Source organism: Myotis myotis, unplaced genomic scaffold (assembly GCF_014108235.1).
Source record: "Myotis myotis isolate mMyoMyo1 unplaced genomic scaffold, mMyoMyo1.p scaffold_m19_p_7, whole genome shotgun sequence".
NCBI lineage: Eukaryota > Metazoa > Chordata > Mammalia > Chiroptera > Vespertilionidae > Myotis > Myotis myotis.
The window spans coordinates 7011075-7031997 of record NW_023416379.1 but is presented as its reverse complement, the minus strand read 5'-3'; the positions used below and the strand labels follow the sequence as shown (position 1 = coordinate 7031997).

Below are 20923 nucleotides of genomic sequence, written 5' to 3'. Positions count from 1 at the left end.
ATAAAATAACTAGGCAAATATATTAAGTTGGATGTTGATCTAGAACAGAGATTTTTTCAATCGGTGTGTCACAGCACACGGTTGTGCCACAAGAATTTTTAAAACATGTAATGTACCCTGGCCAGGTGGCGCAGTTCATTGGAGCATCGTCCTGTACACCAAAAGGTTGCCAGTTCAATTCCTGGCCGGGGCATATACCTAAGTTTTGGGTTACATCCCTGGTCAGGGCACATACCAGAGGCAAATGACCAATGTTTCTCTCTCTCTCTCTTTCCCTTCCTCTCTCTCTAAAATCAATAAACATATTCTCGGTGAAGATAAAATAAAAGCACTACCTGACTAGTTATTTAGTCAGGGGCACTGACCTCCTTCCCCTTAGGCTGTCAAATAAAAAAATGACAACAGCCAACACAACAATAACCACCCAGTGTGAATGAACCCAAATTACACCTTTTTGTTTGTCAGATCGACAGAAACTAGTACCTTTTTTTGGTGTGCTGCAAAATTTCAGAAATTAGTTTACGTGCGCCATGCGATGAGAAAGGTTGGAAATCACTGATCTAGAAGAAAGTTTCTCAAGGGAGAAATGGTGCTCTTTGGCTAACACAGATCTAGCCAGTTTTAAGGCAACTCCTCTATACCAGTCACTGCCGCAATCCTGTTCAGGAAGCAGGCACACACCGACTAAGGTGCACAAACGTCCCCAAACCTCCGTCCGCGATGCAAAGGTGCCTCATAGTCTATTCCATCTATAGAAAAGCAAACCAGGTAAATCCTTAAGCGTCTTCTGTAACTCCCTACTCCTCCCAAAGCAAACAGCAGGTGTGAGTCTTGCTCATAACCCCGGTCCACCGTGAGCACTGACAGCAGGTTTCAAATCAGTCCAGGTGCCCACCTGCACAGGTGCCAGCCTGCACAGGTGCCTCTTCAAGACCAGTGGGGACCATTCTTTCTCCCCTTTGCACCTGTCGCCTCAAAGTCCTTTGAGAAGTTTGCGACATTCTGAGATTTTGAAACTGAGGGAAGCCATCTGGTAACTAAAGCACAGAAATAATCCCCGTTCTGAGAGCCATTCCCACAGTCCGTACAGAAGCAGATCTTACGAAAGAACTTCTTGGCTCCAAGAAGAAACCAAGTGGGTTTCCTTAATTGGGCTTGGCGAGAAGGAGCGCCTTCCGTGTGGGGCTGCGGGCCAGATGATGACAGGGGACTATTAGTCAGTGGAATATGTGCTACACCGTGGACACGCCCAAGGACGCCTGCCTGCCACACTCACTCGTTATCAACAGCCACCGTCAGGGAGGCAGGATATGCAGTAAGTCGTGAAAAATTAATCGTGATAAAACAAGAAATATGACCTTAAAGAGCCTGAGTTGGTGACAACCTTCCTCTTGACTTTACAGATAACTACTAGCATCTGTCAAGAATCCGAACACTACCTGAGGGGAAGAACCAGGGAGAGCGATTTAAGAAATCATCTGCATCTTGAAGTTTAAGAGATGGAATTGGCATCTCTTTTCAAAGTCACTGATATCAGCACACTCCCCAAAGGGGAGTACGACCCAATCTTCTCTTTACCATTCTTCTCACCAACTTGTAATTTACCAATTGTAAAGGGCAGGGTATCTTCGTTTAATTTGAAACTATTCTGTAGGAAATGTGAATTTTCTCTCCCATGATATTCCTGTAGTCTATGCAACAAAACAATAGCTAGAGTTTTCCTAAGCACTGACACGTATTGTGGTCAATATTTCACCAGAATTCTCTCACTTTTACCCTCAACATAAACCCTAAAGGTTTAGTACTAGTATGACCCCAAATTTGGAAATAAGCTAGTTGACTAAACAATGCACACATATTGGTCAACATCACACATCTATAAAGATGACAAAGAATCCAAACTTAGGCAACAACCCTGGTCTTAACCACCGTCTATACTACAGTGGCCACAAATGTTTAGAATGAGGAATGGGCCCGGCCGGCACAGCTCAGTGGTCAAAGCGTCAACCTATGAACCAGGAGGTCACCAATTCAATTCCCAGTCAGGGCACCTGCCCAGGTTGTAGGCTCAATCCCCAGTAGGGGGCGTGCAGAAGACAGCCAATCAATGATTCTCTCTCATCATTGATGTTTCTGTCTCTCTCTTCCTCTTCCTTCCTCTCTGAAATCAATAAAAATATATTTAAACATAAACAGAATGAGGAATGGCCCACACACAAACACAGAGTATACAACTGAGAGACAAAGGGGGGGAGAGAGGGAGAGAGAGGTTATGAATGCATGAATACATATTTTTCCCAGGCAAAATCCTTAAGAGTAAAACAGTTATCCTCCATCCGGGCAATTAACTACAAGGGTATGCTCCTCCCTTCATCAGAGCAGACACATTCCCCTGAGAACCCTGCCTACCAAGCGTTACTTTATTGCACAGCCCGAACCTAATTTGAGTAGATACACAGATACCATCCCCGGCCACCTCAAATGCAAATGTTCACCCTATCATTTGGCTATGGGATGAAAACGCTCTTTTTAAAAAGAGATTTTTTAAAAAGTTTACATGGAACAACAAAAAAAGAGCTCTATTCCTTACATCTCATGGCAATATGTCACTTTCATTATAACTTTGGATTTGTAAAAAGCAAATGAAACCAACAATTACAGCCATAAGTTCTACAGTACACAGTCTGCTTTTATAAGAAAAAAATAGCTTTATAATGTTTTTTATAACATTACAGTTACATGGTTATCTCCAGAGATGACAGTCACCTACCTTAACCCACAAAATTGTTTTCAGATCTGCTCACGACAATTAAAGTCATTGTGAACGATTGGGTTCCCTGCTTCTATCACTTCCAGGAAGTCTACCACAATTGCATTTAATAAGATGGATTTTTCTTGGATCCTTAGACTTCTCCCAGAATTCCTAAGATTGCTTAATAGGCATTTATGCTTCTTTTTCCCTGTGTACTAGTCTTAGACAATGATCTGTTGCTGTTGGAATCATTAGAACATGATTTTAGGGGATAGAATCTCTATAGCAGAACTGGACCACGACATTTGATCTCAAGTTAAAGTGAATTTTAGAATCAGAAAATAGTAAAAAAAAAAAAAAAAGACACCAATGTGCATGCTATCTTAAAACAATATTTTCGCAGTATCCCTTCTGGTGCTTTTTTTAAGAAAAGATGAAGGTAAATGAAAGCACCCTCGGGGTGTGAAACAAGCCCACTGGTGCAAAAAGAAATTATAAAACAGAATTTTAAGTTGCTCTAATACACAGAGAAGGATGTTCAATTGATTAAAGTAATCGCTATAAATGTCCCCCAAGGGATCACATACTCCCAAATTATTGGGGTGATGGAGGGGGCGCATGAGGAAAGAAAAACTGGCTGATGTTTTTTAAATGGTAATTATTAAAAACTGAAATTCTCCCTTGTTCAAGTATTCTAGATGCCACATTGCAGGGAGCTGTAATTTGGCTGCTAGGGAGAGAAGCTTTCCCAGCCCGAGTGTGTGTTTAAGCCGGGAATGATGTGGCAAAGTCCCCCACCCACCACAGGCTGGGAAACAATGCAAGGGAGGGAGAGGGCAGCCCCGCCCTGCAGAGGGGGTGCGGAGCTCGCTGGTTCCCATCCGACCACAATCAAGCCCATTAGTTTTAAGTATAATCTGTGTGTTCTTTCCGAGTTCAGGACCTCAGAAGTAAGTGTCCACGTGGCTGCTTTCTGGAGCTGGTAGAGCCAGTATGATTCATCTGGGCCTGGGTCTAAAATGCCATGTGTTTTCAGAAACTGAGTGTGAATTGCACCAAGCTAAAAGCGCAAAAGGTGTGGGGGGGGGGGGGGGGGGGGGGGGGAATGTCTTACAAGCTTGAGCATCCATGAGAAGTTGGGGCTGGGGGAGCCTTCCTAACCCTTGCATGGTATTTCTGCCCGCTTCTAAGGAGTACATTTGTACACATGCGATGCTACACTCTGGCTCACCCCACTGAGCGAAGGCTCTCGGCACATAAAGACAACATTATAGCTGAGCTAGAAACGGTGATTAATCATTAATCAGCCACCGGCTGCAGATTACAGGTGATAGAACACACACAACACCCACAGCTCAAGGTGTGACCTCCAGGCACACCCCGCAGCACTCCCTTCCTCTGTCCCAGGCTGTTCCTCTCCATCCCTCACTGCCCACACCCTCCCCCACTGCCAGGCAGCCCCAACTCCCCTCTCCTTTTGGACTCAAGTCCATGTTTCAGTAGTTCCTTCTTTCTTTAATGAAGTTTTTATGTTTCCTGATGCGGGAAGTCCAATCAGTGTCACATGTCACAGATCAAAGGAAACAAATACTCAGGAAGTCAGGTTAACTTTTGCAGAGTCTAACTGACACGCCTCCTTGAGATTCAGAGCTGCCCCTGCCTCAGAGTGACTAGTTCACTCGGGGTCTAAAACCCAGGATAGTGCAATGTTCCATAAAGAGAGGCACTCTGGCCTCCCCACTCCCCACTCCCCTAGCCTCCTCTCTGCTCACTTCACCTCACGGCAGATTTAGCACAATCGAGTTTGTTCGGTTGCTCCTAAATGCCATGCTCTCCCTTGCCTGCCAGTTTTCTGACAAATATTTTATTTTTTTTCCAATCAATTGTTTTTTTGTTTTATATTTTTACTGATTTCAGAGAGGAAGGAAGAGGGAGAGAGAGATAGAAACCTCCATGATGAGAGAGAATCATGCATCGGCTGCCTCCTGCAAATCCCCCACTGGGGATCGAGCTCACAACCCGGGCATGTGCCCTTGACCTGAATCGAACCTGGGACCTTTCAGATTGCAGGCCGACGCTCTATCCACTGAGCCAAACCAGCTAGGGCCTGACAAATATTTTCTTTCCCTCACTCTACATCTGACTATCTCCTGCTCATCCTACAGGTCTCAATTTGGATGGCACTTCCTTCAAGAAGCCCTCCATGCTGCGTTCATTCAAATCTGAGTCAAATACTCCTCCTCTGCACTCTGAGGATGCCCGTAGCTTAAATGATTGTGGCCTTGTCGGTGCACTCCACTGGAGAGAAGGCACAGGGACCCTTCCGTGCACTGCACCTGGAAGAGACATTACAAATGATAGGTGCTCAACAAATACCTTTTGATGACTAATATTTAGAGTTGATTGGTTTATCTCTATTTGCACCAACTTTCCTGCTAACAACTGGCTTCCACCTCTGGGCTACCACAGACATTATGTATATGTGATTTCATGGCACTCTAAATATTTCAGGTAAATCTTTCAAAGAAAGTAAACCAACAGCACCAAGGAATTCTTCCAAGGTTTTGGACCCAGGCAGAACAAAGCTTTTCTACCTAAATGGGTCAAGTATGGAATAACACAGAACTCGTAGAAATCTGTTTATACTCATTTCCAAAAAATGGAGTCAAGAGAGAGAGAGAGAAGCGATCAGTGTGTAGCCATTCACTAAACGGATGGCTTTGTTAGTATAAAGTAAGAGATTGCGTAACCTGCAGTGCAGGGAGCGTGTAACATGTCCCGATTATCAAATACAGAATTACCAACCTGTTATCAGTTCCAACAGTTGGCTACAGGTTTTAAAGAATTAAAATAGAATGCATTCAGTACATGACCTACTCAGAATGAAACCACTGTGCTCATTCTCGAAGGCGCTCTGACATTGGGTGGTCTCCTGGGACATCGATTCCCCTTCTCCCATTTGCCCTTGAATCGACTCAGACTTTGCCCCCTTCAACCCACCAAAACTACCCTGTCGAGTTCATCAATATCTTCCACCCCGCTAAATACTATGATCAATTCCCAGCCCTCCCCTTCCGGCCGAACAGCAGTATGGCCCAGCCGACCTCCCTCCTTCTGGGGACACTTCCTCCCTGGCCCCAGGACACCGCCCTCGCTGGTTTCCTTCTGCTCATGGAAGCAACTTCACAGCAGTCTCTGCTGCTTGCTCACCTCCCAGACTTCTAAAGGTGGGACCGCCCACATTTCCTGTCTCCCTGCGCCCCTCATTGGGTGGCATCACCCAGTCTCAAAGATTCAACACCAGGCATACCCCAATGGCCACCCAATTTCTACCTGGTCCCAACCTCCTCCATTAATCCAGACTCATATATCCAACAACCTACCTCACTGGGCGGACTACCAGGCGTTGCAAATTTAAACTTCAATATTCCCTTAACTTCCTCCTCCCGCACACTTCCACCTCTCCGCAGACCAATCCTTCCAACTCCAGACCAAAACGTTATGGGATTCCTCTCACACCAGTCCCCAGTCCCCACGCTCACCCGATTGGCCTTTCCAAATACCCAGCACACAGCACCTCTGGCAGTGGCCATGGCTACCACCTGGTCCAAGCATCATCGCCATAGCATCTATTTGTTTTCCAACTTATTTTAATAATTTGTTTATTTTTCAACTAGTTGACAAACAATATTACATTAGTTTCCGGTGAACAACATAGAGATTAGACATTTGTATAATTTAAGAAGTGATCACAATATTTCCAGTACCCACCTGGCACCATGCATAGTTGTTATAATTTCATTGACTATGTTCCCTATTCTGTACTTTACATCTCTGTGCCTGTTTTTATAAATGGCAATTTGCACATTTTTTTTTAATAATTTTATTGATTTTTTACAGAGAAGAGGGGAGAGGGCTAGAGAGTTAGAAACATCGATGAGAGAGAAACATCAATCAGCTGCCTTTTGCACATCCCCCTGGGGATGTGCCCACAACCAAGGTACATGCCCCTGACCGAAATCGAACCTGGGACCCTTCAGTCCGCAGGCCGAAGCTCTATCCATTGAGCCAAATCGGTTAGGGCCAATTTGCACATCTTCATCCATAAGTCTTAACTGGCTCCCTGCTTCCAGTTTTGCCCCCTCAGTCCTCTCAATACAGCCACCACTGTAATCTTACAATGTAAATCTGATATCACTCCTTGGCTCAAAACCCTCCAACAGCTCCCCCGAAACACCAAATATATAGAAGGGATGCTCCCTGAGGCTCTGCACCCTCTGGTCTCCCCTCTCGTCTTCCTCTCTTTCTTCTCCTGCTGCTCTTCCTTTCTGCTCACTCGGCTCCAGCCACCCTGGCCTCCTTGCTCCTCTAACGTGTCAGGCACTCACCTGTTTCAGGATATCTGCACCTGCTCTTCCCTCTGCCACGGACATTCTTCCACGTGACAGCTGCACTGCCCACTGAAACCCTTCCCCGGCCACCCTGGTCATACTGCACCCCACTCCCTCTGTGTCCACTCTGGCCCTTCCCACAGCAAATAGCCTTTCTTTGTCCTAAGAATTCTGCTTGTTGTCGTCCACCCCACTAGAGCCATGGTCGGCAAACCACGGCTCGTGAGCCACATGCGGCTCTTTGGCCCCTTCAGTGTGGCTCTTCCACAAAATACAGTGCACATACAGTGTGATTGAAACTTCGTGGCCCATGCGCAGGCCCATGTGCAGAAGTCGGTATTTTGTGGAAGAGCCACACTGAAGGGGCCAAAGAGCCGCATGTGGCTCGCGAGCCGCAGTTTGCCAACCACTGCATTAGAGTATCAGCTCTGGAAAGACAGGAGCTCTTGCCTGTTTCACTCTCTGCTGTTTCCTCAGCTCTTGGCACAGTGCCGTCCACCGTAGGCACTCAATAAATACCTGCTGAGTGAATGCACGGTGACTCTCAGCCTCCCCGGACTTGGTAAAAGTGCCAGTTAATGAGTCACTCTATGTAACAGATGGAGGGTGTAAAGAATCCTGTATCATAAAAGCCCAATATGCAAATCGGGCAGAACGACTGGTTGCTATGACGTGCACTGACCACCAGGGGGCAGACGCTCAATGCAGGAGTTGCCCCCAGCCCACAGGCCCCAGGCCAGCCAAGGCGGGTGCCAGTTCCCCCCCCCCGACCCCAATAGCCCCACCAGTTGCCCCACCAGTTCCCCCCCCCGACCCCAATAGCCCCACCAGTTGCCCCACAGATCGGCCCTGACTGCCAGCCAGGCCTAGGGACCCTACCCTTGCACAAACTTTGTGCACCGGGCCCCAGTTAGAGTATATTTCCCCTAATGAATCCCAGTGGCACAGCATGTCATTGAAAACCTCATTTGCAGGGCTAGAATGTATGGGAAAGACGGGTAGCATTATTCCAGAATGCCAGGCACATGGAACTGGTATTCATTTAGAAACCAGAGATGAGAAATTAGCTAGTCTTCATGGAAATGTTGCCATGCAGAGCACCGGGAAAGATTTTTTAAAGAAAAATAAGCTACCACTTTATAGCTGATGCTATTGAATAAAGAGTCTTGTTACTATTAAAGAATCAGGTTAACTTTGCCTGGCGGAAATCACAGAAGAAATCGCATCTATCTCTAAGGGTTGGTTGGGCCAGTGATGAATAAGGGAACGGGCCATATCATGCCTGCTGAGAAAGCACCTGCCACCCCTCCCTGTCCTGTCAGGCCCTTAAAGAGCCCTACCCACCTTGGCGCTATTCTGGTCAGGCCTTCTACTCGCTTTGGAACCCAAAGGAGGCACTAATCTCAGGGACCGGTTCACCCACCCACATAGCAATCGCAGCCAGACTGCTCATCCGCTAAGACTTCGGCGATGACTCCGGGATGCAGTTTGCATTTGTAACACTGATTTTCTGTCCCCATGAAAGGCTGCCCTAATCCTCTCTCATTTACTCTGTGTTCAATGGCTTAGAAAGCGCTGTACAGAAAAGTGTCTGGGTGTCATATTCATGTATATTGCATCATTTCACACCCAAGGGTTGAGGACCTGAATCTCAGCTAACACTATCCTATTCTAACACATTTCATGTGCGAAACTGCATGATATTTACACTTCATTAACATGAGACTATTCTAGTGCTGCAATGAGAGAGGGCACTTGCTAAAAAAAACCTGTTTTTTTTAAGTGTTTAAAACAGGCAAGATGTTGGGACCATGCAAGATGTATCGTCTCCCCACTAGAATGGCTTCTGAGGTTTAGTATCGTTAAGGTGTGCCCACTCTTGAACCCACAAAGCAGCTCCTCTCAGAAGTCAACACATTTTTAATGCTCCTGCCGTGCTAAGGCACAGGGGCACAAAACCTGGACATTAGGCCCCATCTCACCACTCCCACATTCAGACCTGCGCAGGCTTCTGGTCTGCTCCTGGCCATGCGTCTCTCAGCACTTCCTCCCTGCTCTCTTTGTCAAGGCCCCTGCAGTAGCTCAGGCCTCTCTTCAGCTCCCACCGAGAGTCCACCCCAAATGCCTCCTAGAGCTGGTCTTTCGGCCTCTAATCACCCCTCCCCACTCCCTGCAGTGGCTCTCAAATTGTGGTTCCCGGACCACCTGAAAATTCCTGTTTTTACACTGAAGAGTAACTTGCAATGGTCTGCTGTGTTCATCAATGTAGATGTGTATTTCTGGCTCATCAATACCTGCATGGAATTACATATTGCAATTTTAGAAATAACGGAATTAGTTAAGTAGCAAAATGAAGTCCTAGTAATGAACAGATTTACTAAATAGTTGATGAATGACTATATAATTCACTGTATTCACATCTTATAGGTATGTTTCTCACTTGGACAATTAACATCTGGTCACAGCTGTCCACAGAGAGAACTGGCCAACAGATATATTTTGTTTTTCCTATGCCAAAAATAAAAACAAAACAAAAAAACAACTATGGGCAGTTTTCTAAAAACTGGTAAGTGTTACATAAAAATCCAGATTTCCAGCTTTAATTTGAAACATAAATCAGAAGACCTAGATACTGTAGGTGCATAGTCAGCAGAAATTGAGCAATAAACGTGTCTTTGTCTTTGCCACAGTCTCCACCACTCCTTATTGCCTCACATGCCCCACAGTTCAATTTCTGACATTGCCTGTAGGCATCTGAGTTTGCAACTCTTGTTGCAAGTCTCAGGGCCATTCCTGGTCTTCAGCCTTTACTCCTACAAGTATCTCTTTTTATTTTAGACTGACTCCCTTGGCCTTTGTCAAGGGCAGGGAGCTCCCAAACTCCATCTGCCCTGATTCCTTGTCCATGCACTAAGACAAGAGAGCTTTTTACTTGGAGCTGTAACATACTTGCCACCCTGGGTATTTCTCTTTCCTGCTTTTTCTGTCCCTCACTTCTCTTGGTATCTGCCTGCATTATTCAAAGCCAAAACCGGAGTGCTAAGTGACAGAGAATTATCCACGCTCTCCAAGTGGAATGGGGAAGAGGGGTTTACACTCTGCTCCTCTGTTAGGTCTGGAAATTCCACACAAAACCTAAAAAGCCCTGAAACACTCCCCCCTCCTGTGTTTTCCTGGGGCTGAGCCCTCACAGAGCAACAAGGACTCCAGGGCCTGGGGTGGAGCCGCTGAGGACAGCAGCTTTAACTCTTCCCTGCCCACGCTATGGAAGGGCCCTTACAGACCTGGGTGCATTAACTCACCCACTGAAGGAAACAACCACCATCCCTACGGAAAACTTCTTCCTAACCCGTCATTATATATTAGCTGAAAACCTACTGTAGATGGGAATTATGGGGGCCAGTCTGACCCACACCATTTGTTTTTGTACACTTCACGTGAGTGGTATAGACCAGTGGTTCTACATTTTTTGCCTGGCCAGAATGGCTCAGTGGTTCGGCACTGACCTATGAGCCAGGAGGTCACAATTCGATTCCCAGTCAGGGCACGTGCCGGAGTTGCGGCTCCATCCCTAGTTGGAGGCAGCCAATCAGTGGATTCTCTCCCATCATTGATGTGTCTATCTCTCCCTCTCCCTTCCTCTCTGAAATCAGCAGAGATATATTTTAAAAATAAATAAGTAAATACATTTTGCCCAGCACCAGAATTGCCTGGTGGTCCATGAGGTCCGAAAGGCTGGCGACCTCTGGTTTAAGGAAACCTTTTAGAGCAGTGGTCTCCAACTGGTGGTCCGCGGGCCACTGGTGGTCCATGAGGTCCGAAAGGTTGGCGACCTCTGGTTTAAGGAAACCTTTGGAGCAGCGATCGCCAACCGGTGGTCCGCGGGCCACTGGTGGTCCATAGGGTCCAAAAGGTTGGCGACCGCTGTGAAACAGAGCATCCTGGGCCCCTGCCCCAGGGTTTGGGAGACAGCAGAGTTTCTGATTCTGTGGGACTGGGGTGGGGCCCAGGAATTCACATGCCTAAGGTCCCCAGGGATGCTGATGCTGGAAAAAGTAAGTTCAAGAACAAGAGTGACAAGATGTTGGGAGGCCCCACGTGTACGTGGCTGGAAAAGGGTGTTGTGAACATCTCATCTGACAAATACCAGGAGGCAGGTACAATAGTCATATCTCCACTTAGGGGTGCTCATTCAGAGTCCCGATCAGACAGTGCCAAAAAGAATGAAGAATTTCTCCACCTTCAAAAAGGGCCTTTCTTTACAAATCAGCTTTTTAGAGGATCCTCCGACTTGGCCTAGGGCTGCTTGTAACCAAACCCTTTCATACCGTATGTCTCTAGACGTCTTCCTCGCAAGGAATGTGTATGTTTTTTCAAGCACTTATTACAAACAATTTAAGGCTTTGGTGTAGTCAGTCACTTTCACCAAGACTGCTCACAGCCGTGTCATCTGCTCATGGTTAGTTTCAGGCTCCAGTTGGAATCCATGTTAAGACGGTGCTGACAACTCTAACAGGTGTTGCATCCCTGGAAGTCTGGTCCACTCTCCACATTAAACCAGTTTTCCTCTATTGCAAAGGTCATACTCCAGGCAGTCCTTCAGACATAACAGAAAATTGCTCTGAGAACATGAAAGACTGTTCCGTGAACACAAGTTAAAGTTGGAAACACAGAGCGACAGATGCGCGCACACGCAGGCACGCACACATCCTCGCCTAAACGCAAAAGCACTGAATTTCCCCTCCGCTGCAAATCTCTGAGAATAGGAAATAGAACGTTTCCTTTGGACTAAAAAGGTTTCTCTCAGGAAAGCATGACTCAGATGATGATGATCAGGGCCTTTGCTGATAGAGAACTCACGGGGGTTTTCCGCTGGGACACATTACCTACAAGGTGGGGGTGGGAACTACGTGTGCAGAGGGAAACTTCCAGGTTTTCCCAAGCCTGCCTACCGTCAATCCCTGCCACCTCATGCTCCCCTACTGAGAAGTGATGCATTGTTTAAAAATGTGTTCAACTCTCACCTGTTAAAAATTTCTCAAAATACCATCTATTCGACCGAAAGTATGGTGGCTCTATTTTCTAAAGCAAAATTAAGACAGTCTGCCCAGGTAGCCTGGCTCAGTGGTTGAGTGTTGTCCTATGAACCAGGTGGTCATGGTTCGATTCCCAGTCAGGGCACATGCCCGGGTTGTGGGCTCGATCCCCAGTGGGAGGAGTACAGGAGGCAGCCAATCAATGATTTTCTCTCATCACTGATGTTTCTATCTCTCTCTCCCTCTCCTTTCCACTCTGAAATATTTTTTTTAATTGACAGTCTGTCAATGGAACCAAATATTTAAAATCAGATCTCTCTACCACTTCCTTTGATTCCAACATGTTTACGTGTTCATATAGGAAAAGCTTTCTCATTTTTCCGAACGACTGATCTGCATTCTAAGGAGCTGTTTTGCTCTAATAAACACAACTGCATGTGCCCTTGTGATCCCCAGGTTAAAAAAACTGTGCAATCAGCCACTTGATGTCAAAGAAAACAAACTAGGCTAAGTCCACTTTCACAAAAACCCCATTCATAGATGAATAAACAGCTTCGGAAACTGTAGCTCCCAGCAAAATGTGCCAGCGAAGAACAAGGACGTGAACAAAGCATGTGAATGCGAAAAGACAGATTTGCTGCTCGCTATTTCCCATGACCAGAGAGGAATCGGGGGGCCGGGGGCGCAGGGAGCTCTCCTAACACAGGCAGGGAAAGAAAATATTTATATAGCGATCGATCACTCCCACTTTCAAATATAATTTTAAAGTTGCTGGGATGGGGAGCTATCAATGAACCAACTGTGCCCAGACCTTGGATTCTCAAACGCTGGAGCCACCAGGATACCACCATCTCCAGAATCCCGCAGGGCCTCCCAGCTGGGCTCCTGGATTCATTTCTGCCCCCAAATGCAACTCGAATCAAGTCACTCCCCTGCTTTCCAAAACAACTAGAGGAAAAACTGCAAAGGCCTGACCAAGATAAGACCCTACACGATAAGGCCCTGACCGAGATAAGCCTCTACATGACTCTCTGTGTGTGTCTCCAAACCCACCACCACCCCACCCACCTTCCTTACTCTCCAGGACTCCCCACACTTCCTTTCCTCCAACACTCCAAGCTCATCCGCACCTCAGGGCCTTGGCACTACGTGCTTTTCTGCCTGCAGTGCTTCCACCCCCCCTAATTTTCCCACGGCCACTTCCTTCCTGTCACCGTGCCTCAGCGTCACCTTCTCAGAGAGGCACCCCTGACGACATCATCCAAAAGTCTCCCTCGTCCCCAGTCACTCGCCTTCACGTCTCTGCTCTACTTTGAGTTTGTCAACAGCTGGTATTTCTTGCTCGTCTGCTCCGTTGTGGTGTTGTTGTTGCTGTTATTTATTGTTATTGTTGTTTGCCAGCTACCGCATTACAGCAGGGACCAGCTGGACCCCTGCACCTGGCACAGTACCAGGGGCTCAGTATGACCTCAGGGATTATCTGAGTGACCGATACCCTTTTTTCACGACAGGGTGGGATCTGTCATGAACATAAGTGTTCCTTCCACGCCTTTTCCGAGGGAACTACCACTAAACCTTTCTGTGACCCCACCTTCGTCTAAGGTCCTCAAGGAAAGTATCGAACAACGAGAAGGCAGAAGATGGAGTTGATTTCGCTTACCACCCATACACCAACGGAAGGGAGGATGGACTCGTCATCCATTTTTAGTAAGCCTGCGAAAGGTAACACTCACATGCTGCTGCGTTATGCAAAGTGCTGTCCCCATATTACCTCTCCCAATTCTAACAAACCCTGTGGGTTGGTGATCATCAGTCCAGTTTTACAGAGGAGAAAACAGAGGAAGGCTTGGAGGAGATAATTTACTTACTTACCTAAGCTTCCAACCAGTTAGTGCCAGATACAGAATTTGAATCCAGTTCTATTGTATTTCAAAGCCTGTGCTTTGTTCGCTGTGAGTGCCTGACAGTCCCCCTCAAGGCCGGTAAAGTGGAGAAGCTGTGAAGAATCAAAGGCAAGCAGGAAATGGGGCCATAAAAGTTGCAGATGTGGCTTAAGAAAGTTAAATGCATTGTGTGTGTGTGTGCACGCGCGCGTGTGTGTGTGTGTGTGTGTGTGTGTGTGTGTGTATGGTTCTACCAACCAGAAATGTTCACTGTATCAGACAAAAAATTTGTAATAGAACCCTCAAAATAAAAATAACAACTAGAGTCAAATGATTCATTTCATTGCTGAGTTGCATTCTGTAACAATAAAACACCACCAACTCCAATGAAAACAAGTAACTGGCAGTATCGCAAATGCAAAAAGGTCAGACCCAAAATATGTAGAGAATTTTTTTAAAATCCCTGCCTACGCTGTGGAATTAAAAAAGAAAACTTAAGAAAAGGTATGTGTCCCAGGAGTGTAAACCCTGAAGGGCTCACCAGGAAACACAAGTCAGGAGTTCTTTGAAGCCGCCCTTTCCCCACACTCGGTGCCTAGACGAGAACTGAGTGCAGCCGCTTCAGCCAGAGGAAGCAGGGCTGGACGGACAACAGGACAGAAGCCTGCTGTCTGGCCCAGCTCCTGGCTTACTGTCCAAAAGCCTCCGTTTCCTCATCTGCAGTGGAGATGTGCCTTCGCTGTGCAGCCCTTGGGCTTGTGAGAAGCGGAATGGGAACAAACACGGGGAAACTCTGCGAGTGTCATGTAAGTCACACTGGCTTTACTCATCAAAGCCCAGCGCATGGCTACCCCGGTGATGAAAACGCTGGAAAGCAAGCTGAGAGAGAACATGAATGTCCCAGAGCTAGAAGGGTCACACGTGGAGGCCGTGACACAGAAGAGGTGAGCCGGGAAAGGGAGGCCCCACGGCTCGACACAGTCATGGGAACTCGGAGCAAGGCGTGCGGGGGAGCCTGAGCACAGAGAGGTCACCTCACAATCTCCAAGGACACAGAACTGAGACACCGGCTCGGTCCAACCCATACTTCCCTGGTTATTTATTCCCGAAATGACACTGTCATTTTCCATCAACAACGACATCTCCCCGCCAAGGTCAGCTCAGTGTGGTGAACACCATGCAGTGGCAGATGGCCAGAGAGAGCGACTGGCCAACAGAGGATCCTGAGAACACATGTCAACCAGAGCCCACCGACCACTCCGCAACGCCCTTCCTACTACCTGTCTTAAAAAAAAAAAGTGATGAGGAGAACTCTTCAAATCCCAAGAAACATGCAAGAATGCTCAGGGGAGCTATCTCACGGGGTTGCTGAGAATCGCCTGAGGCAGTTGCTAGGTGGTGCTCATGAATGTAAGCACTCACGGAAGACTGTCTTGGCTTTCATTAGTGGCCTCGCCAAGCATCGCTGCAGAACTTAAACAGGAGAGATTGAGCCCATGTCGGATAGGACAGAGCACCCGCCCACGAAGTGTGAGACGAGTTCGCAGCCGCGTGCTGAAGCCGTGTGTCTCACACTGCAACGCACACGGACCGCCGGGATCTGGTGAGCATGCAGACGCCGATGCACTGGCCTGCGGTTCTGTCTCCAGCAATCCTCCTGGACCAGTCATGGACCAGGTGCCCAATGGGTCGCTGTCAACAGCGAGAGCCAGTTCTAATGCTATGCTCCCTGGAAGTCCAGTGACTGTTAGAAAAAAAAAAAAGTTGAGCCCTGGCCGGTGTGGCTCAGTGGAATGAGCATCGTCCCATTCACCAAGCAGTCGCTGGTTCAATTCCAGGTCAGGGCACATGCCCGGGTTGCAGGCTCCACCATCAGGAGGGGGCATGCAGGAAGCAGCCAATCCATGTTTCACTCTCATGAATGTTTCTCTCTCTCCCTTTCCCTTCCTCTCTCTCTAAAAAACTCAGCCTGGCCAGCGTGGCTCAGTGGTTGAGCGTTGACCTATGAACCAGGAGGTCATGGTTCAATTCCAGGTCATGGCACATGCCCAGGTTGTGGGCTTGATCCCCAGTAGGGGGTGTGCAGAAGGCAGCCCATCAATGATTCTCTCTCATCATTGATGTTTCTCTCCCCATCTCCCTTCCTCTCTGAAATCAATAAAAATATATTTAAAAATAAATAAAAATGTTTAAATCAATAAAAACATTTTTTTAAAAAGAATAAAGTTGAGAAAATACGCTTTGCGTGTTCATGATATTGGCGAGAGGCATCTATCACGCAACTAGTCAAGACCCTTCCTGACCAGCTCCAAGTCCTGTCCTGGGTCCTCTGAGGGAGCACATGGCGGGGAAATGTCCTCAGCACTGACTGGTGCCCCCAGTGCAGGACTCAACCTTCCGGCAGACCTGGCTACAGGGCAAAAGAGGAGAGGAAGCAGTAAACACAAGGAGTGGTGGTTGACTGAGAGCTCACATACGGTCAGGAGTGGAACTGGGGTATGAACCCAGAATCTCATTCCAGAGCCCGCACTCTCACCACTCAACCACTGCCCGGTGCAGGCCATGCAACGCAGTGACAGGGGAGGAGGGTGCTTAAGAGCAACGGCACTTATAAACATGGGGTCCTTAGCGAATTCTCTCTCTCTCCTCTCTCTCTCTCTCTCTCTCTCTCTCTCTCTCTCTCTCTCTCTCTCTCTCTCTCTCTCTCTCTCTCTCCTTGTCTTTAATATGGGCACATAACGGTTCATGCAACTCACTGGGTTTCCTGAGGATTAAACGAAGTCTAAATAAAGGACTTCACCCAGTGTCTGACACATAATAAATGCTTCAGGGAACGTTTTCCAATTATCATGATGAAGAGAACTTTACTGAATTATTTGAAAGGCAAGGTGCCATGAACTATGAATTACTTTGATTTACAACTAGCTTTCCTGACGTATACAAAATATGTGGATCACACACACACACACACACACACACACACACACACACACACACACCGGACAGCTCTCCTCCTAACACATGGTATCAGTAACTCCCATCGTGGGAACGCTGAAGGCCTAGCCATCAGGAGGTGAAGAGCCAGAGCCCCCTGGCCAGACCTCCTGAGAAGACGGCATGAAGCCAAGCCGCCTGGGGTCGCACTCCGCTCGGTCACTCCCCAGCTACGCAACATCCTTCAAGGTACTTAACCGATGCCTCCAAGGTACTTAACCGATGCCTCCAAGGTACTTAACCGATGCCTCCGTCTCCTCAACTGCAAAATGGAAATCATAGTTCCTGGCTCGAGTGGCTGTGCACAGGAGATGAACTAATCCTTACAGTGCTCGGACCTGTGCCTGACACATTTCAATATTTAGTGAGGATCTACTGTGATGATAAATGGGTGACAGTATGGCCAAGATTAGTACAAATAATAATCATCATAAAAAACAGACGACTGAATTCATTCTGTAGACATCAACCTCCTTCCTAACGCAGGTACCTGCCTAACGACAATATGAGCGCAGGCTGCAGACTACGGTGGGGCTTAGATAGTTCTGACTCCAAAGCCTTCTCCAGGCTCAGAATCACCGCAGCCATAGAACCATGCGATACCAGGAGTGGCAAAGTCTACAGGAAGAGCTGCTTATCAGTAGCATGTATTTATAAAATTGGGGGGGTGAGTAGAGAGGTTGGCAAAGACAGCTAAAAATAGTCCTATAAGCAAAAGCGTTTGCATACATCCATAGTCCATTAAAAAGCCAATACTTTCACGTCACGACTAGGAGAAATATTCAAGACAGGTACCGTGCAATTTGGGAGCATGTCGCCTCTTGTCATCTAAGAGTTCGCCACATACTCGCTCCTTTTACCTTTTCTACGTTCTAACACAGAAAGTCTGGAGGTCATTCTATAAGGTTGTACTTAAGGGTCCAAAAGGGCACAGGCATTCTGTATAAAGCTGCCACGTGCTCACCACAGGTATGTAACCTAATCAGTATCCAACCCAGGCACCCACAATCGCCGTCAGGTCAGCGGGAAACTTTCCCGGATAAAAGCAATCTTGGGCTCCAAAATCACTTAAACGTGCTCTTCCTTTTCGATGCTAAACAAACACAACAGGATGTGAATGTACACTTCTCTCCCAATCCCAAGAGGAACACCCCCCCCCAAAAAAAAGACCAATCCTGAGGGTGTGAAGCTCTCACTCCATATCTTCCTGTGTGCCTGCTGGCATTTTTCTGGTTGTACATTATCAAGGAGTCTGGCAGCGGCTCAGGGAAGCCAGCGTGACCAGCTGTAACCCTTCCGCTCCTGCGGAGCAGTGCTGTGCAGTAGAATGGAAGCCACAAACGGCAGCCACCTGGGGAACGGCTCAGGCGCCCCATTTCAGAAGGTACAAATAAACAGGTGAAGTTGGTTTCAGGAATACGTTGGATTTAACCCCATGTTTCGAAAATACTATCCCTTCCACGTGTGATAACGATTCAGGACTACTAACAGGACAGTGTACATGCCCAGGCCACGTGCTCTTCGCAGTTACAGAATGTCACAACTCCGCCCAGCCACACTTCAAGGACTCGACAGCCACGTGTGGCTACCGGCTACCATGTTGGCTAGAACAGCTCTCAGGTTCAAAGACGGCCCGAATCATCAGCTTCCTCGGTTGCCTCTATGAGAGAGAGACTCACAGGTAAAAGAGACCGACCAACTCAGTCTGGGCGAGTCGCTCGATGGGGAACAAACCCCGTTTGAAAACAGGCTCTGGGTATTTTAAGTTAATGTTGGCACCCAGCACGGACACCTGCTAGTTACTTTTTACCCAATGCACAAGTATTTGCTGTTTTCACCTTTGTTTTTAAGTAAGAGCCCAAGTACTCTTGGCCACCGGACAAACCTCTCCTCAGGGGAGAGTGTAGCCTTTCCCTCTCCCAGAGAAGCAGGAACCGGGCAGACACCCCACGGACACCTCCCCTACATCCCTCCCCACGTGTTCTCCATCCACCACCTACCGCGGGCAGGAGGAATGAGAGGCAGCCCAGCTGTGTTCAGGATGCCCCAGCCACGGTGAGGCGGTTGGAAAGATGACCTGGTCTTACCAGGTTACCACCTCACAGGCTTACTGGCATGACCAAGGGCAATAGCTTGAAACAGACGCTGAGTTGGGGGGCGGGGGCCGTAAGGGACCCATGAAAATACTGGTTGAGCTCGGTTCTTAGAAGAGTACAGGGGCCTGAGAAACCTCTATCCCCTTTTCCTGGAAATCTCGGGAAAGTCAAAAGTACGCGCGCGACAGCTCGGAGTCCAAGCTTCTACCCCTGTCCCACCCCCTTCGCCACCCCGTCCCCCTGCTGCCCCTCGTCCCAGACACCGCGTAACTAGGGTGGCGGCTCACACACGTTTCTTCTTCCCGGGGCTTCCCTGCGGCCTAAACACGCAGCGCCCCCGGGGTCCCGGCGCAGAAGTTCCCGAGTCCCGGGGAGCCCGGCTCCAGGGGGCTCGCCGCGCGCACGCCTCGCTGCTGGCTCCGGCGCCGGCCTCTCTCCTCCGACACAAACAGGGGCTGGCGAGCGGCGGACCCTCCCGCCGCCCGTCCCGCCGCCCGTCCCGCCGCCCGCCGGGCAGCGGCGCTTCCGAGGTCCGGGGGGAGGCACCCACACAAAGGCGCCCTGTGCCTCGCGCCCCGGGACGGGCAGCGGGGACGCGGGGCACCGCCTGCTCACCCTCCAGGGACAGGCAGCGCTCCTCCCTGGTTTAAAGAGAGGGCTCCCCTCGGCTTGCCACGGCCGTCACCCCCACGCCAGAGCTGGGGGCGCACAGGCCCCTATGAAGAAAGAAGTTCGCACGGTCACCGCGCGGCGCTCTCCACGCATCTCGCTGGCACCAAGGGCTGCGCACCCCCGCCCCGGCGCCAGCTCCCCGCCCACCCCGTCCCCGTGGCTGGAGACCCCCGGCCCCCCGTCCGCTCACCTCTCGTCCAGTCCACCACTTGTTTGGGGCTCCACTTGGTCACGGGTTCCATGGCCAAATCCTCGCTCCCAGCGGGGCTGGAGTCGGCGGTCAAGTCCGGCTGCCCGCGCCCGCGGTCCCGCGGTCCCACCAGGAGGGCGCGCCCCGCGCTGTCCCTGCGCCCCGTCAAGGCTGCATGGCCGCGCTCAGCGGGTCACCCCAGCGCGGCTCCTTGGGCGGCGCGGCCCTCCCCGGCCACGGGACACACCGCGGCGGCGGCCCCAGCTGCCACCGTCCCGCCGCTCCGCCTCCTCCCGCCGCGGCCCGAGCCAGGCAGCGGCGGCTCCCGGTCCTCTCCTCGGCCTGGGACCCTCCGGGCCGGCCGCCCCCCGCCGGTCCTCCGCGCCCACGGCCGGGGTCACTGCCCGCGGCTCCCGCTGCGGCTCCTCCTCCGCGCGGCGTGCTCCCCGGTCCCGCTCCGCGCGCCGCCCGCGAGCCTTCCCGCCGCAGGGCCACCTCCGGGCCGCTCCGGGGCCGCAGCAGAGCGGAGCCGGCGCTCGGGTTACAAAGTTTCAGCTCCGGTCGCCGCTCCAGGAATAAAAGGGGGGGCGGGGCGAGCCCAGCGAAACTCGTGGGCGGGGGTGGGGCCGCCCGAAACGCGCGGCTCGGGTTACTTTCCCTCTCCGAGCCCTGCGCGCACGCCCGGAGCGAACTTTCCTTGTCTGGGGGCGCACGGGAGACGTGCGTGCACCCCGAGAGCCCGAGTGAGGCGCTGCCCTGTTGGCAGCAGCACGGTCTGCCGCGGTGTGAGCGACAACACACTCCAAACAAACAAACAAAAGGAGGGTCTGCGTGTCCCGTTCGTTTTAAACTCTTTGCATCGCTCTCGCTCTGCCATGAGGCCTTCCTTGTTTGAAATGCCTTGCGGTA

At 49.5% G+C, this 20923-nt stretch overlaps 1 protein-coding gene across 5 annotated transcripts in view; it reads right to left on the bottom strand.

Moving 5' to 3' along the window:
* CNKSR3 (CNKSR family member 3) overlaps positions 1–20573 on the bottom strand; it is a 76731-nt gene extending 56158 nt beyond the window's left edge. For 2 of the 5 annotated variants that reach the window (XM_036316675.1, XM_036316676.1), the window contains exon 1: positions 20015–20573. In XM_036316675.1, coding sequence (XP_036172568.1) covers positions 20015–20066 — 52 coding nt within the window. In that variant the 5' untranslated portion in view covers positions 20067–20573. The remainder of the gene's footprint in view (positions 1–20014) is intronic. The other 3 variants (XM_036316673.1, XM_036316677.1, XM_036316674.1) reach the window with 2 other exon arrangements.
* Positions 20574–20923: the final 350 nt, after the last annotated feature.